At 31.7% G+C, this 17,279-nt stretch overlaps 2 protein-coding genes across 2 annotated transcripts; both read right to left on the bottom strand.

Moving 5' to 3' along the window:
• Nucleotides 1-2,015: 2,015 nt before the first annotated feature.
• Nucleotides 2,016-6,682, bottom strand: LOC112027060 (uncharacterized). The gene is made up of 5 exons (XM_024059735.2): nt 6,288-6,682; nt 4,957-5,092; nt 4,119-4,859; nt 3,402-3,591; nt 2,016-2,514 (listed from the first exon to the last, which is right to left on the bottom strand). Exons 1-5 carry the CDS (start codon nt 6,362-6,364, stop codon nt 2,489-2,491), a joined length of 1,170 nt encoding a protein of 389 aa, XP_023915503.2. The 5' UTR covers nt 6,365-6,682; the 3' UTR covers nt 2,016-2,488.
• A 2,438-nt stretch (nt 6,683-9,120) lies between these two features.
• Nucleotides 9,121-12,216, bottom strand: LOC112027329 (glucosamine 6-phosphate N-acetyltransferase). The gene is made up of 2 exons (XM_024060011.2): nt 11,461-12,216; nt 9,121-9,776 (listed from the first exon to the last, which is right to left on the bottom strand). Exon 2 carries the CDS (start codon nt 9,732-9,734, stop codon nt 9,261-9,263), a length of 474 nt encoding a protein of 157 aa, XP_023915779.1. The 5' UTR covers nt 9,735-9,776; nt 11,461-12,216; the 3' UTR covers nt 9,121-9,260.
• Nucleotides 12,217-17,279: the final 5,063 nt, after the last annotated feature.

Below are 17,279 nucleotides of genomic sequence, written 5' to 3'. Positions count from 1 at the left end.
TACCATAATTTGATGATTAATTTGAACATATCCAAAATATTTAAAAAATATATATACACCCCTATTCCAAGGAACACATGTAAAATATTACATTAAATTTAAATGAATGTAAGTTTAGAATTGTAGTATTTCTTTTTTCTTTCCAAATATAAATATAATGCCTATAATGTTATTAGAAGTTTTTTTTTTTTTTTTTAAATAAATTTTAAATATACCATAATTTGATGATTAATTTGAACATATCCAAAATATTTAAAAAATATATATACACCCCTATTCCAAGGAACACATGTAAAATATTACATTAAATTTAAATGAATGTAAGTTTAGAATTGTAGTATTTCTTTTTTCTTTCCAAATATAAATATAATGCCTATATTATTGAAACTTGAATTTTAAGGTATTTTTTTGAATATTTTATGTTTATAATATTTATTGCTTTTTTAGGGTCCATATCTCTAATTTCTAGTACTTATTTTGTTTGTATTTTTTAGTCAAAAACTAAATAGTTTGGCTCAAATAAAATAAAATATCATACTTTTTAACCCAAAAATTAAGAAGGAAAAATCAAGCCTAAAACTAAAAAATCAAGCTACAAAAAAGAATCCATTTAAGGTCCAATTAGTCCAAAATGGACCGAAATGAACCAAAGTGAACCAAATGAACTGAAGTGGACTGAATTGGACAGGAGTAGACTGAATGGACCTAAGTGGATTGAAATGGACTAAAATGGACTGAATAGATCTAAATGGATTGAAATACTATGCTAATGTGTAAATATTATATAGATTTGTAATACTTATAAATAGTAAAATTTATAGACCAAATTAGACTGAAATGGACCTAAGTGGACTAAATGGACCTAAGTGCACAGAAATGGACCGAATTGGACCTAGTTGAATGAATGGACAGAAGTATACTGAAATGCTTTGCTAATTTATAGATATTATATAGATTTATAAGACTTATATGTAGTAAAATTTGTACTAACTACATTATAACTAAAAAATAATTAGGAATTTGTTTATTTTGCTATTGATGTGAAACTAACCAATCATATCACTTTTGTAAATTTTTTAGCTAATAAACTATATCATTTTTTTTTTTTGAGAAAGAATAAACCATATCGTTTAAATGTTCTTTATATATTAAAAATTTAAATGAAAACATTCATAAGATGCATTATTAAAAGATTTTATTGTTTGATTAATATTAAATTAAAAAATGCTTAAATGACTTCATGTACTAATAGATTTGGACAAAATAATTAAATTAACTCATTTAATTATCTACTAATTGATCTTATAATTGAAATGGATCAAAGTAGACCGAATGGACCAAAATGCAACACTAATATGGCTCAATAAGAGTGTAACAACAATAAATGATACACTTCAATTTTTAAATATTATATAGATATAGTCATATAGATGACATTCAATGTGAGCGAGGAAACTTTTTAGTGTGCTAAATCATCAAAGCTTCAATATAGTCCTGAACATCAGCCATATTTGAACTAGCACGCCGCATTACCAATATTGTATTAAAGATAGATTTTAGAGGGTGGTGGCAATGGTAAATCTGCCCTTAGAACTTTCCCCCCCCCCAAAAAAAAAAGAACTGTTTGGAACGTGTCTATTCAATTGCCACCATTTGGTATATCTAAGAGATAAAGACCAGATGATTGAGAGGTAGATGAAATTCCTTTCTCCAATTTGCTCTCTTCTATCAAGGCCCTTATAAAGTAAAATGAAGTTATCATTTGATAGTTTTTGTTATATACTTGTTTTGTGACCATGTGGCCAGTCACATGTGAAAGCCTGTCTATAAATTACCTTACCTATTTTACACTGTATATCCCTTATACAATATTGAACCTCTAACTGGGGAGGGGCTGAAGCTATTATAGTCATATTTCAAATCTATCAGGTGGATGAATCTATGAGAAGTGAGAGCTGGAGTTCCTTTCAACAAAGATTGTACCCAACATTTTAACCTTTTTGGACCCAAGACAGTGCCCAGGAAGGGTAGTAACATTAACTGTGAAAGTGACAACTCCATAGACCTTTCCTACTAATTACAATACATAGCATGGACACTGACTAACCAACCACTGTATCAACACATGCAGTGCTAAAAGCAAAGCCTGCAATTGTAACCTGTGTAAAAACCCATCACCAACACCCATTAGCAAAACCAATACCAGTTTTTTTACAGACAAGTGCTGTATAAATCTGTCTAAAACTTTCAAATATGCATTGCTAGTAGAAACGATGGTGATCACATGATCAATGAATGGTATAAATTGATGCCCAAAGGTACAGAAATGTCTACAGAGAACAGATTAGTTGTTTGCACCCAGGCAAGAAAAATGGATGTCAGGAAGTAGGAAAATTAGCAGTTCAGAACCAATAATTCCCACCATCGCTAAGGCATTGCAAAGACATCCCTATACATGGATAGTAGTATGTACCAAAAAATACAGCCCTTAAGCTATTCGGGATACCAACATACCTGCATGAAAGAGCATATTTAAGCAGAGATCAGTTTTTATATCTAACATCAACTCTGAAAAAGAAATGATATCTAATTATATATCTGCATAGTCATGAAAATGAAAATCTTCATATTTTCTGAATATTCTCAATACTTGTAGGGTTCAAGTCACAACATGATGTAGAACAAGGGTAGGAATATTGAGATAAAGAGGAAAAGAAAATAAACAGAAAAAATGCTAGGCTTCACCACCTAGAATCTGCCTGAAAACCTTAGGCATCATCACCTAAGTGTGTTTAACATCACCACCATACAAAGAGAAACACATACCATGAATTTCTAATTCCAATTCTAATGTCTTTCATGATTACAAGAGCACTAGTTTAATAGGGATTCAAGGATTACATCCATATGAAATGTCCAATTAAATCCCATAAAAATCTCAACATTAAAAACCAAATTCAAGAAGAAAAATAATTTCAAATTCAAAATTAAAATCTGAAATATTTTTGGTGCTCCTTGGATCACAATAGTTGAAAAAAAAAACACTAATATGTGATCTTAAGATGATAAATATATCCTTTGACCAATTAAGAAGTATAGGGATAGAATGGTGCGGTGCATAAAATACCATGATAGTACGAATAGCATAAAGAAATGAATAAGCTTATTGAATAGGGGAAAAAAAAAGAGTCTTAAAGCAAAAAGAAGCATTACAGTGCAATAAAATTCTAAGGCATTGGTACTTAGTGATTGCATGAGCAAGCATTTCATGCAGAAGATAAGCATGGCAAAACAATACCTTTTTTTTCCTACAGAGAATTCTATGTTATTTAACTAGATTGATAACTAATACGAGCGACAAGTAGAAAAGTAAAATGAATTTTAAGTGCAAATGTGCTTACCTAAAATTATGACTGTAAATAATATCATCAATATCAACGGAATTGATTTTTTATTAACTTGAACATAGAAGGGAGATCTTTGATATCTTGCCCAACATGCCCCAAGCCAGTTGCACAAGATCGTAACCTTTGTCAACATGCTTGAGTGTATTCCTTGGGAATTGCTATATCCAGAAGCTAAATGCTGACCCTGTCAAAGAGACCCACACCAATAAGCATGAAGAAATGTAAATCTTGATAAGGCTTGGCACTTCCATCCACAAAATATAAATCTTATTCAATCCTGCTGAAATCAGAAATGGTCAAGTGATATTCTATCTTTATGCACAACTGAAACAAAGAAGAGTGTAGCCCACATACTAAAAAGAATTTGAAAACACATTAAATTGATGGGGGTTTTGAATCCATAGCATCTTCCACTTTATTTTCTTCCTTTTTTCTTAGGTAAATATAGCCCACATACCCACAAAACATGGATTCTGTGAATTCGCCCTCCGCTTCTTATTTATGGGTGTAGGAAATACCATTTGGTCCAAGGACCATTGCCTAGCATCTGCTTAATTATCCAATAATAAAAAGTTGAAACTTGGCGATTACAAGCTTATACCTTCTTAATTATATTCTTTCCTTTACCATAACAGCAAGCAAGAAAGTAAGACAAAATAAAATGTCTGGTATGGTCTAGTTGCGTCATCAATATGGTCTAGTTAAAATTACCTGTGCACCATGAGAAATGTCAATATATGTTGGGGAATCCCTTTGCTCTTCTCCATCTTTTAACCTCTTCGTATAATTCCTAGTGACCCTGTTCATAGATGCTGTCCATAAATTATTCAAGAAACCAAATACATTCAATCTGCTCTGGATTCCTCGCAACTTGTTCTCATGGAAGAAGTTTTTAGGTTTGCGTTCATTAGCTTCCAGGTCCCAACTCTCATCTTCACCATGTCTGATACAAGAGGTCTCTTGAAGACAATCTGGTGCTTCAAAACCCAACTTTGTAGAATAATGAGAGCCCACCCTCCTCAGGTTATTCTCCTTCCTGGGATCAAGGTTGTGGTTGATATGTAAAACCCCATTAATGTTCAGGTTTTCAATTTCTCTGCCGCTGTGTTCAATGAGCCCAGACGCACTGTCTTTTGAACTTGATGCTGTGGTTGGATCAATAAATCTTTTCAACATACTACTGTCTTCTGAATCATAACGATTGAAGTTTTCATTGGGATTTCCCCCAGAAAGAAATAATGCTAACCCATCTCTGTCTTGTTCATTCAAGTTAACCCACTCAGTATTTCTCATGGGAACTCGCAATGAAGTATCCTCCACGTTTTTCTCCACATGAATGATTTGTTCCCTGATGGCTCTGACAAATTGCTTGTGTCCGGAAATTATGTCTTCCCGCATTTGAGATTTGTCTTTCATTGATGACAAGTTGACTGCTCTTTCAAAATCTTCCAACTGATTAGAGATAATAACCAGAATAAGATAAACGAAAGTACAGAATCAAACACACACACACATACATAGGCACATGGAGGTCAACGTTAATAAATACCTGCCATTTTGCTGTTTCAAGGGTTGTTGCAAGATCGCGCCTATGATAATCAAGTGACAAAAGAAGCTTTGGGTCTGGATGTTCAACTTGAACAAGACTTTGCTCATGCAACAAAAGTCGGAAAATTGATTCCATCCTAAATGCCAAAATAAAACAGAGAACTCGATCAATATAACTAAAGATTCTAGGATAAATTAATATCATCCCAAATGTTAAACCAAGCAAGGAATTGAATCATATTAACTTAATATTCTAGGAAGATGAACCTATTACACAAAAAGGGAAGTGTCTAATGCATATGCAATGTGTGAAGTTATCATATTTATTTGTTGTGTTAAGAGAACTACTCTAATGGTTTGTTTCTATTCTACTCCCCCTCCCTCGCCCTCAATCCAAACTGCTCCAGAGTTTTCAAATTTCAGATTAAGAAAGCAACCAAAAAGCAAATGTTGTTTTTGGTGGTGAAGTTCCAAAAAACCATTAGGGAAGCATCTTCTTATACCTCATGCAAATTTTCGAACCCCCCTTAAAGAAATTCAAATGCTGAGCCATAGGGAATCTTATCTACTATACTTAAAATCAAAACAAGTAGCAATGTATGATCCTTAAACTTGCACTACATAATATGACAATATTAGCACCCCTAGAAGACTTGCACAACTCATTCCTATTATTTCTTGTAGATTTCCCTAATATTTCATTAAAACCAAAAGAACGATTATAAACAATCTGGGAAAGCAATAAATTCACCCAAAAAACAAAGCTCAAAAGTACAACTACCCAAATGCTTAACGTAACACCTTTTTGCCACATAAACCTCAGTTTATTATTAAACCCACAAAAAAACGTTTCAAAGAGCAAACTTTCTTGCTTTATTTTCCAAAAGAACACAATATGGGAAAGCAACAGATTCACACACACACAAACTCAAAAGTGCAACTCCCTAAGTGCTTTTTCTTTTTCTTTTTTGATCTGTATCTAAGTGCTTAACATAACATCCTTTTGCCACATAAAACTCAGATTATCATTAAACCCACAAAAACCGTTTCAAAAAGCAAACTTTCTTGCTTTATTTTCCAAAAGAACGATTATAAACAATATGGGAAAGCAACAGATTCACACACACACACAAATTCAAGAGTGCAACTACCCAAGTACTTTTTTCTTTTCTTGTTCTTGATCTATATCTAAGTGCTTAACAGAACACCCTTTTGCCACATAAACCTCAGATTTTCATTAAACCCACAAAGAACTTCTCAAAAGGGAAACTTTCTTGCTTTCAAAAGCAATAAAAACACTTCCAAAAACGAATATAGAAAGCAAAAACTGACCTGTCTGCAGAGTCTTGGACAACCTCGGCTGCAGAAAACAAAGGGTCTGATTCCCATTGATTCAAGCTCGAACCCATGTCAATAATTACATTTACCCAAAAAAACAAAGAAAAGAAAAAAAAAAATTCTCACCCTCAACTTTGAAAGGAAATGGGAATATAATGAAAGCTTAGAATCATTTATAAAAACATATTCCTCAATAAAGAAAGGCACGTTCTTTTATAAAAAGATCAAATACTTGTAATGGAGTAGAAATGGAATTGAAAGCAATAGAATATAGTGGAAATTTTGAATCTCGAAATAGTTACAAAGAATGGTTGAGATTTGAGAGAAAATAAAAATGGAGGGTTTGGGTTTTGTGCGTTAAAGTTAAAAAAAGAAATGATTTTTTTTTTTTTTTCAAGTTTTATACACAACCCAACAGTTTGTTTTGGTTTCCATTTAAGGTGTGAAGTAATAACTAAATAAGCAGGCTTAAAAAAAAAAACAAAACAAAAAAAAACAAAAAAAAAAAACAAAATAAGCAGGTGAAATAATTGAAACGAAAGTGAAAAGTCAAGCTGAGGTGTACCAGTCAAGGAAAGAGCAGCCATAAAAAAAAAGTAGCCATCATGTGTTAATGTGATCACGTTATGTGGGATGCATGGCCTAATCACATTTTGCCACGTCCAAAGAATTTGTAAGATTTATCAATTTATTAATAAATACAAAAATGAAAAGGAAAAAAAAAAAGACTGGGAACCAGCCCAAAAAATCCAGGAATACATTTTATTTTGTTTTATTTATTTATTGATGTGCTTGTTACAAATTTATAATTGATGCATAATAAATATGGTATCAATAAAAAGTTCACGTGAAAGCTGATGACTTTTAGTTCAATTACAAGTTAATAGATTAATTGAATTGTGAAAACTTATTTTTTTGGGGTTAATAAGTTTGATAATTCCTTCAAATGTGTGTTTAATTTTCCTATCTCACATATATCATGTAATTATGGAGAGGAATTTCTTCATAATGTTCTCAAGAAGCTCGCTATGAGCGTATAAATTAGAATGGCTGTTACAATTGGATCATTGGAGAGTAGAAATTAGAGTGGAAAAAAAAAATTCTACTTTAATTTTTTTCTTTTTCTTTTTAGAAATAGGTAGATAGTGGAGGAATGAGAAATAGATTTCGGATCACATACTGAGAAACCATGAAGATACCATGGAAGTGTCATTACTCATAGACTATTACTTGCGCTCCAAAACTATATAAGAACTAACCAATTGTGTGGTTTGTCAAACACCCTATAAATGCAATCACAACCTAAAGGTCTGTTTGGTTGGAAGGGTGAAAAAATTGGAGGATAGAAAATGGAGAAATGATAGAAAGTTTTTAGTTTTCCCTCATAGTGTTTGGTTTGAGAGTAGAAAAATGGAGGAATAAAAAATATAGTTTGTATAAATTTACTTTCATACTCCTAATAAATAAAATAAATACAATAACAAATAAGAAAAAATACAAATGAAAAAAAATAAAAGCATAAAAAATGTACAGAAGGACAAAAAAAGCTAAAGAAGGAAATTTATAAAAAAAAAAAAAAAAACGACAAAAAAAAAAAACTAAAGGAGATTAAAAAAGGAAAAGGACAAAAAAAACTAAAGAAGGAAATTTATAACAAAAAAAGAAAAAAGAAAAGAATCAGCCGACACGTAAAAAAAAAGACAAAACGTGTAAAAAAAAAATGACAAAACGAAAAAAAGAAAAAAGAAAAAAAAGACTGTGGACAATACCTAAAACGTTTAGCAGAGTTTTTTGTCTGACCATTTTCTCTCTTATTTTTTCTCTATTTTGGTTGGGAAAATTTTTTAGTGAGTCCAAGGAGAAAATACTTGAACTTCACTATTTATTTTCTTTATTTTCTCTCCACCTAACCAAAAATACTTAAAAAAAATATTTTTTTCCTATTTTCTCTCCAAAAGTTTTCATTCACTCTTTTTCACCTTCAAACAAACACCCCAAATGTCACGGGGAAAAAGTTCAAGTTCAATTTCTGCAACAGTGTCTTATTGTCTCCTCTATCTTTCTGGAAGGATAGCGTATTTTTCAAAAAGAGATGAATAAACCAACCAAGACATTGTTATTGCAATTTACCATGTTGACCTTAAGATCCTTAACAGCACAAAAGCTTCACTTTGTCACACTTTCTCCACCAGGTACAGCTGTTTTTCGAGAGTCAAAAAGACTATTTGTTTCACCCGGAGAAGCTGTTTTTTTTATGAAGATTAACCATCATAATAAGCACTATCTTTTGAGTTTTGACCCTATAGAAAAAAAACTTTTGAGACAATTGTACGTCATATTGAATAAGCTTATAGGTCAGTACCAGCTACAGCAATTGCTGCAATGATTTTTGGCATTCAAGTCTTTAATGAAATCTGAAAAATAAGGTCAGGTTTAATGAAATATTCATGTTTGTCACAGCTAACGCTAATAGGGCCACGTTTACCATGCCAGCAGCAAATCGTTTTTTGATCACTGTGCATCTGATTCTAAGGAAAAATTGATGGTTTCAGTTTTCAAATTATGTCTTCACTGCATAAAAGGCAAAAGAAGCAAAGCAAAATAATCTTTCAACATTTATCATCGTGTTCACTTTGCAACCAGAGATAACAGCAGCCTTGACAATTTGGTGGTTATAACTTGCTACTCCAAATATAAAGAACATGTTAAGGGTATATCAATGTACTCAAATAGTCAAATTCACATTATAATCAAGCATTTTGATACTAATAACTACAGAAAAACTATATCTTGTAACGGATTTACTTCTTGACCCAACAAAATCAACTGCAATAAAATAAGTAATCTGAATTAGACACCATGCACAGAGAGAGTTTGCCTCATTCCAATTGAAAATTTTTTTTTCTCGAAATACAATTAGACAACAACGGCTGCCAAAAATGGTTTGTAAGTGATACAAAAATAAAATCAAATAAAGTACTTAACCATCTGAATTTCTTTCTGTTTAAAGCCACATTTCTCATAGAACGCTTTATTCTCCAAACTGCAGTCAAGAATCACCTTATAACATCCCATCAAATGAGCATGCTCTGTGAGGAACGCAATAATTTTCTTGCCTAATTTCAACCCTCGAGCATTGGAGTCAACCACAACATCTTCAATGTGCCCGACTTTAGCACAATTCCTCAAAAACTTTTTCTCAATGAAAATGCTCCCAGTTGCAATAATTTTCCCAGAAGATTCATCTTCTATAACAGAAATAATGTGGTCATCTCCAAGGGCGCTGAGCTCCCGAAATCGATCTTCAAAGTCTTTGTCAGATACAGAGTCACAAACAGTTAGTTGCCTCAGTAGCTCTATGAAACCCTTGTTTTTGTCTGAGATCTGTAATTTTCGGACCTGAAACTTCTCTTCTTCACTAGATGAGTTACTGGCATGCATCTTTTCGAAAGTACTTCAGTTCTTTGCCTAACTTATTAGGAACTGGAACCATTCATTAGAATAAATAACAAGAAAGCATTAGATCCGTAAAGAGTTAGAAATATTTCTTTGGAAGCACAAAAATAGCGAGTGTAATATATAAGTGCATGGTTCTAATCAAATTGCTCAGCATAACCAGGCCCTCCAAACTAAGTACAGAAAGAAGGCCTTGCCTCCCCTGTTTAAAAGCTTAAGCACTGCTGGTTTATGAAAAATAAAGTCCAAGTCATGGCCTATAAAACTCAAATAACTGTTACATTGACCACATGAGTCAAAATAACATATGGATGGTTGAATTGCAAAATTATTTAGGGGAACAGCTCTATCAACAAATAGATGTTCAAAGCAGCCCTTTGAAGAAGCATGGAGTGCAAACCTACCATCCTCCTCTAAAAAACGGCAAATAGCATATGCATCAATACTATCACAAAGTTTGCATTTAACACACAAGCAATCATAACAGATCTAGAACACTAGTAGGACCTGCATTCACAAATATAACATATCTAGAAGGGGATTTCTAATCAATAAGGCTGCATTTGGTAACTCTAATAAGGGAATTTTTTTTTTTTTTTTTGATAGGCAATAAAAGTTTTATTGATAACAAAAATGCAATGTGTTTGTGATTGCATAATGCATTTAGAAAAAAATGTATTATAAATGAATGTATTTTTCTAAAAGTTTGTGTTTGGTATTATGCTGAAACATTTACAAAAATGTAATTATGCTGAATGAAATTGTGTTTGGTTTTAAGGTGTAGAAAGCATTTTTTGCCAATAATACCAAAATTAAATAGGGTGGCAATGATAACATTTTTAAAGATAATCATCAATTTTACTTGCATATATAGTCACACAGCATAAAATAACACAAATTGAAAATTGTAGTTAATTGCATGTGTGCACAATCACTGACCAATATTTTATAAATTCGGTCATGAATGGAAAATGATACATAAAAATTGACATGCATTTAAATTCACATCCATTACATAAAATCCAAACATAAAAATGTAAAATATTGTGAATAAAAAACATTATATCATGAAAAGTTTACATCATAAATATAGTGCATCAATGATAATGAGCATTCCCAAATCATGTTTGCTATTCTCTCTCACTCCTAATGGGTAATGTGAACCTCCCTATTATCAACACCACCAACACCAACATTGATACCTTCATATCAACACCAAAAAAAAATTAGACAGAGACGGATCCAAGATTTACACATAAAAAAACCAATTTTCCATCATATTCCTTCATTTTTTTTTTCCAGCAATCAAACACAGAGTTATAACAAAAGGGCCCAATATCTAAAAATTGAAAACACATTACATTCCTCTATTTCTCAGCAACCAACCAGAGAATTACAGTAAACAAGCATCAAAACCCGCAACCCATCAAATACCCATTCACAAATAGCATAACAACAAAGCACAGCAAACACAAGGAGGAGAAAAGCAAGAATAACAAGATATGCAAGAATAAAACTTGTTCTCATCTAAATGCAATTATGCAGATTAAAACTTGTGATGGGTACAAGAGATTGGAAGCTAACATCAATCAATTACTGTCAATCAAACCGAAACAAACAAGATATGCAAATATTTTACAACAATATATATATATATATATCAAATATGGAGTAAAATGAAAGACCCATTTTCGAACGAGAGAGAGCGTACCGAGTCTTGCTCCGATTTGAGGACACAGTCACTCGAGAAGCTTTGGCAAATACCAAATGGAAGCAGAGAGTCAAAAAAATTCCCCTCCCTTTTCACATTGTATCTGAAAATTTCTCTCATTACAAATATATCTGATGCATTAATCTTTGGCTTCAAGCTTCTTGGTCAAATTGGTTTTGCTTTCTGAGCGAACAGAATCTACGAAAACTTCTTGACTCGAGAGAAAGAGAGAGCGAGAGAGAAGGAATCACCATAATTTCACACACCACGGAAGGTAATTTTTTTTTGTTTGATTTCTCAATCTCAAATTCATATTGGTGTATTGGGTTTTCGTTTTCTGATTGGTTTGTGTCGGTTGGCTGCGAAAAATTTATTTTCTGCTAAAATTTGTTGGATTTGCTGGGTTTTTTGTTGGTTGGGATGTTGGGGTTTTTGTTGCTAGATGCACAGAATGATTAGGGGGGTTTTGTTGATTGTGTTTGCTGACTCAATCTGGATTCTATATTGTCAAAAAAAAGAAGGAAACATGCAATCTGTGCTTGGCCTTCCAGTGCTCACAAATGATATGTCAGAATCTGGAATATAAAGCTTAAATGCTTTGGTCAACCGTTAAAGAAGCTCTAGCAGATCGGCGCTGGGTTTTGATGAGAGGGAGAGAGCAACAGAGATGAAAGGGATCAGAGAGAAAAATACACTTGAGTTTTGGGATAATTTGTGGGTTATAATCGTGTGGGTTAAAAGAGCTGCTTTACGCGGACCTAATGTTTACTCTTTTAAGGAAAGAAAAATATATATTTTTAATATAACAAAGAATTAAAAAAAAAAAGAATAATATATAATTTTTTATTTTAGAAATGGGTGTCTATGGGATTTCGTTTTGGTGCATGACTTTAGCAACCTGCATGTTGTGTGTTACTCATGTTGAAACAGGTAAATGTAAATGAGTTTCTTTATTCAGTTTATTTTGATTGTATGGTCAAATATTGAAGGGTCAATATTTGATTGTAGATTGTAGAAGATGCAGAGCTTATGTAATTTCTAAACTCTGCTTTGTTTTGTCTTTCTAATTCCACTTTTAAGTGAACAAGAAAAAAAAGTCAATAAATAAATGGCTATAGTGAGGTATCGGTATTCGGTAGCAATGCGGCTTTAGTTATGGTTTTCCCTCCTTCCATCAGAGAGCTCATACAAAACATTTTGCTATATCTAGTTTTACCCAAAATCATTCAATTAAAATTAGTCAACAAATCCATTGCTCAAATTATATCTGACCAATATTTTATTAAAGAATGGTTCAATAATCTTGGGCCAAATCAACCATTTACCACTTTTCGCAGAAATTATTAGCAACATAACACTATTTGCAAAACAAGTAGGAAAATACCACTTTTTGAAACTTGAGTTCATGAAACTCGAGTTTGCTATGTAAATTGAGTTTTAAAAACTCGAGTTTCATAAAAAAAAAAACTTGTGTTGACATGATTTTTTATTGAAAAAATGTCACATGAAACTCGAGCTTGCTAAACTCAAGTTCCATGCAACACAATACTCATGCTTAGCAAGCTCGAGTTCTTTGTAAATACAAAACTCGAGCTTAAATGCTCCTTCCCCACCCCCCTGTCTACAGTAGTCGAGCTTACCAAGAGTTCCTTGTAATATGGAACTCGAGTTCCCTGTGCCTTCTCTTTTTTTTTTTATTTTTTTTTTATAATCAAAAAATAAACATAAACATAAAAATAAGTATTTTTTTTTCATTTGAACGCACAAACATATGTTTTTATTTATTTAAATAGAAGCATTGTAAAATATAGAAATTTTAATTTCAAAATATGAATTTTTAGGCCATTGAGATCCCTTGTTCATTCATTTTTAACACACTCATCAATTTCTAACTTCTCGAAAGCGTTATGGTCAAATTGGCTAAAATATTGGGGTTTACAATGAGAAATTAGAACAACATGTAAAAGAAAAATCTCACTCCATTTTTAGCCATGGGCGCACTGAAAGAAGTTTAAGCTACATATTGTTATTTTTATCAATCGAATTACCGTATCATCAATTGATTGATAAGTATTGCAGAAAGAGTGGACTACTCAGATATAATGAAGAACTTACATTTTACCACATCTGGATATGTAAGTTCTATACTTGCAAAGAGCAAATTTTATTAATGTAGAAATAGATTTTATTAATGCAGGAAAATAGATTCGATTATTGTGAAATTTAAGAACCTATCCAATGATCTTACCCATTTGCATCGAATCAAACAGATGATATCTAACATTGGATTTTTAATCCTTTTCATCAATTTGGCGCAGCAATTAATGGAGTTTTCAAGGAGCACATACCAAATAACTAAATGTGTTCTTCTTGCAATTTATGCAATTCCGTGAGGCCTCTATCTCCGTCAAAAAAATTTGGTATCCAAATACGGAAAAAAGGTTAATAAAGAAAACACATCGAAGAAGAAAGCAAGCATTGAAACATTTAGACAATCTGTCATGTCTGGAAGGTTTCTACTAGTTGGTGTCGCCACTACATTGATAAAATCTATTTCTACATTAATAAAATTTTCTCTCTACAAGTTAGAACTTACATATCCAGATGTGGTAAAATGTAAGTTCTTCTTTATATTTGAGTGGTCCACTCTTTCTGCAATACTTATAAATCATTTGACCATACGCCAATTCGATTGATAATTAACAATACGTAGCTTAAACTTCTTTCGGTGTGCCCATGGCTAAAAATCGAGTGAGATTTTTCTTTTACATGTTGTTCTAATTTCTCATTTTAACCCCCAATATTTCAACCAATTTGACCATAACGCTTCCGAGAAGTTAAAAATTGACGAGTGTGTTAAAAATGAATGAACAAGGGGTATGAGTGCCCTAAAAATTCATATTTTGAAATTAAAATTTCTATATTTAACAATGCGTCTATTTAAATAAATAAAAACATATGTTTGTGCGCTCAAATGAAAAAAAAAACTACTTATTATTATGTTTATGTTTATTTGTTGATTATCAAAAAAAAAATATATATATATATATATATAAGGAACTCAAACTTACCAAACTTGAGTTCTATTTTACAAGGAACTCGAGCTTCGTAAGCTCGAGTACCATAGAAGGAAAATAAAAAGAGCATTTAAGCTCGAGTTTTGTATTTACAAAGAACTCAAGCTTGCTTAGCTCAAATATTAAACTTAAGGAATACCAGGTTACTAATTTATTCTCATGTCCTTGCTTGGCGTTGGGAATTAATCCTAATTTCAACCACATGTGTACACAGTGGGGAAAAGGCCTCTGCACATCATAAAAAAGTCATTCCTTATAAGCAAATCTTCATGTGCTTCCTTAGGCAATGTGGAATTCCATGGAATGCAAGACCCCCTTTGTAGATCACTACATGTATAACCTTGACTCACTGTACTATCTCAGCTATCCATTTAAATTAAATTCCTCCACCAAATTTTACTATATAACAGTGACGTGACTAAATGTTTCAATGTACTTTTTACTTTGTGTGTAATTGACTTAGATGGCGAGCGAGGAAACAATAGGAAGTACTGGTCAAACCATTGAACTTACTGCGAGGAAGAATCAGACTATGATTCAGTTGAACTAGAAGATGCTCCTCATATGATGAAGACTCGGAAAAGGAAAGCTAAGCAGAGGAAGACTTCAGTTGCTTGGGCATTTTTTGAGATGCTTCCTACAAAGGGTGATGAGAAGCCCAAAAACAGATGCAAGAAGTGTGGAGTTGTTTATGTTGCTTCAGGTACCCATGGCACTAGAAATTTAAAGTGCCATTTGAAAACATGTCCAATAAGAGACACAAGGGATGTTGGCCAAATTGTACTTGGTTAAAATTACGGACAGATGTCAGTGAGTTCCTCCAAATTTGATCTTGCAAGATTTAGGGATTGTTGCTGTTGTTATGGAACCTGAACTTTTAATTTGGAACTTGGCCTTGTAATTTTATTTTATGGAAGCACTTTTATTACTTTTTTATTGTTTTTTTTATGAAATTACTTTTTTGTTGTTATGTTTAGATCTCCAATTGTATTTACATTTAATTATTGGTGGCTTTGTTTGGCATCTAGTGTTATGTAATTCATGTAATTTATAAACATAATATAATATATGAAAATTGCTGACAGATTAGATTTTATTTTGTCCAGTAGTTGAACTTGAGGTAAAAGGTTAAAGTCTTGAATCTTACCATGCTATTCTGGTCTAATTGTGAAATTCTTCTTTTTTAAATCCTCGTTTCCAATCAGTGTGTACAAAATAATGATACAGATTCGAAATCATTTGTAAATTTTAGTTTTACATTGTCAGATCACATAATACAAAGTTACAAACACGAACGCTTAAGGCTATTGTTCCATCTATTCCTGTATAAAAAGCAAGGCATGATTCTTTGATAGTTCTCAAGTTATTCTCATATGCTTACTTTTGTAGATTTGAATGAAGCGAATGTTTCAAGAAATAGCATTAGTTTTCAAAAACTAAAGGAAAGTCTGACCTAGCTTAGAAGCCTGGAATTATAATTGTACATTTTTATCAAAGCATGAAACAATTCTAGGACTCACAAAAAACAAGAAAAAGAGGTAGATATTTGACCTGAAATCTTGTAGCTTAATTGGTTGATGATATTTATTTTATAGTGTTTTTAATGGAAACATCTCAGATTCATATCTTTCATCCTGTTGTGACTATCAAAAATAATAAAAAATAAATACAAGGTTGACATTTGAATGGTGTTACGTAACTTTTGTGGATAACTTAGAATCATATACTTGCTTAGGTTTCTATTAGTAGTGTTCCAAAGAGTTTGACAGGCTTGGTATTTGACACATCATCTAGAGCAGATGCAAAATTTATGTTATTCTTATGGATGAATTAAGTACATAATTTTTTTTTCCCAACATTTCTCACATTTTACTGATGCAATAAGTCATGATTGATTGGAAATAAATAACATCACATGAGCCTACACTTTTATTATGCATCAATTACAATATGAAAAAAAAAAAAAAATTGTATTTGTTATTTGGCATCTCTCCTCAAAATGTACTTTTTAGGCATTAAATTGCATTTTACAAGAAATTGAGGTTTAGATAATATATTTGGCTCCTAATTATACTTTTACAAAATATTGAAGCAAAAATGAGACATTTTACATTCTAATTATAATTTCTAGTAAGAGAGTTGGTACTCGTTGAAGAAATCGTTTCAAGTCCTAACTGAGGTGGTATTATACTTCTTCTCCACCAAAAAAAAAAAAAGTAGAATTTTACTATGGGTCCGGTTAATAAGCTTTCTATTTTTGGAAATATTTTCTCGAAAATTGAAAAAGTAGTTATTATTTTTTTAATTTTGAAATTTTTTTTTCAAAAATAAAAATTAATGTGTGCCCTAAGGGCACATATTAGTAAAATCCTTTTACTATTATGTATAACATGATGCATTCAAAGTCCTCACAAATAAATGGATCCCACACTCATTTTTATTGTTATTTTTTCCTTTTGAAGAATCAGTCTCATACTATTTTATTTGAGAAACAAACTTACAGTTCAATACACGCTTTACTTACACTTTCTTACCAAACTCATACATATTATACTTAACTCAAAATAAATAAATAATAAATATATAAATCCTAAGTATTTTTAATAGAAACATTCATATTTATATCTCTCATCTCGATGTAACTATCGAATTATTCGAAAATAAATAATAAACCCTCGTGATTTTTTTTTTTGTGCCAATAATCAAGCATTTTGATACTAATAACTACAGAAAAACTATATC

This window comes from Quercus suber, unplaced genomic scaffold (genome assembly GCF_002906115.3).
Source record: "Quercus suber isolate HL8 unplaced genomic scaffold, Cork oak 2.0 scaffold_18, whole genome shotgun sequence".
NCBI lineage: Eukaryota > Viridiplantae > Streptophyta > Magnoliopsida > Fagales > Fagaceae > Quercus > Quercus suber.
Note: the sequence above shows the minus strand (reverse complement) of the source record. Positions and strands in the feature narration are given on the sequence as shown.

What these genes read in the sequence shown, in the direction of transcription:
- LOC112027329 (XM_024060011.2), bottom strand. Translation starts at nt 9,734, where the DNA reads ATGCATGCCAGTAACTCATCTAGTGAAGAAGAGAAGTTTCAGGTCCGA.
- LOC112027060 (XM_024059735.2), bottom strand. Translation starts at nt 6,364, where the DNA reads ATGGGTTCGAGCTTGAATCAATGGGAATCAGACCCTTTGTTTTCTGCA. An exon ending in GTCCAAGACTCTGCAGACAG is followed by an intron (nt 5,093 to 6,287) that starts GTCAGTTTTTGC and finishes TTTGGCATTTAG; the next exon opens with GATGGAATCAATTTTCCGAC. An exon ending in ACATTTCTCATGGTGCACAG is followed by an intron (nt 3,592 to 4,118) that starts GTAATTTTAACT and finishes TCTCTTTGACAG; the next exon opens with GGTCAGCATTTAGCTTCTGG.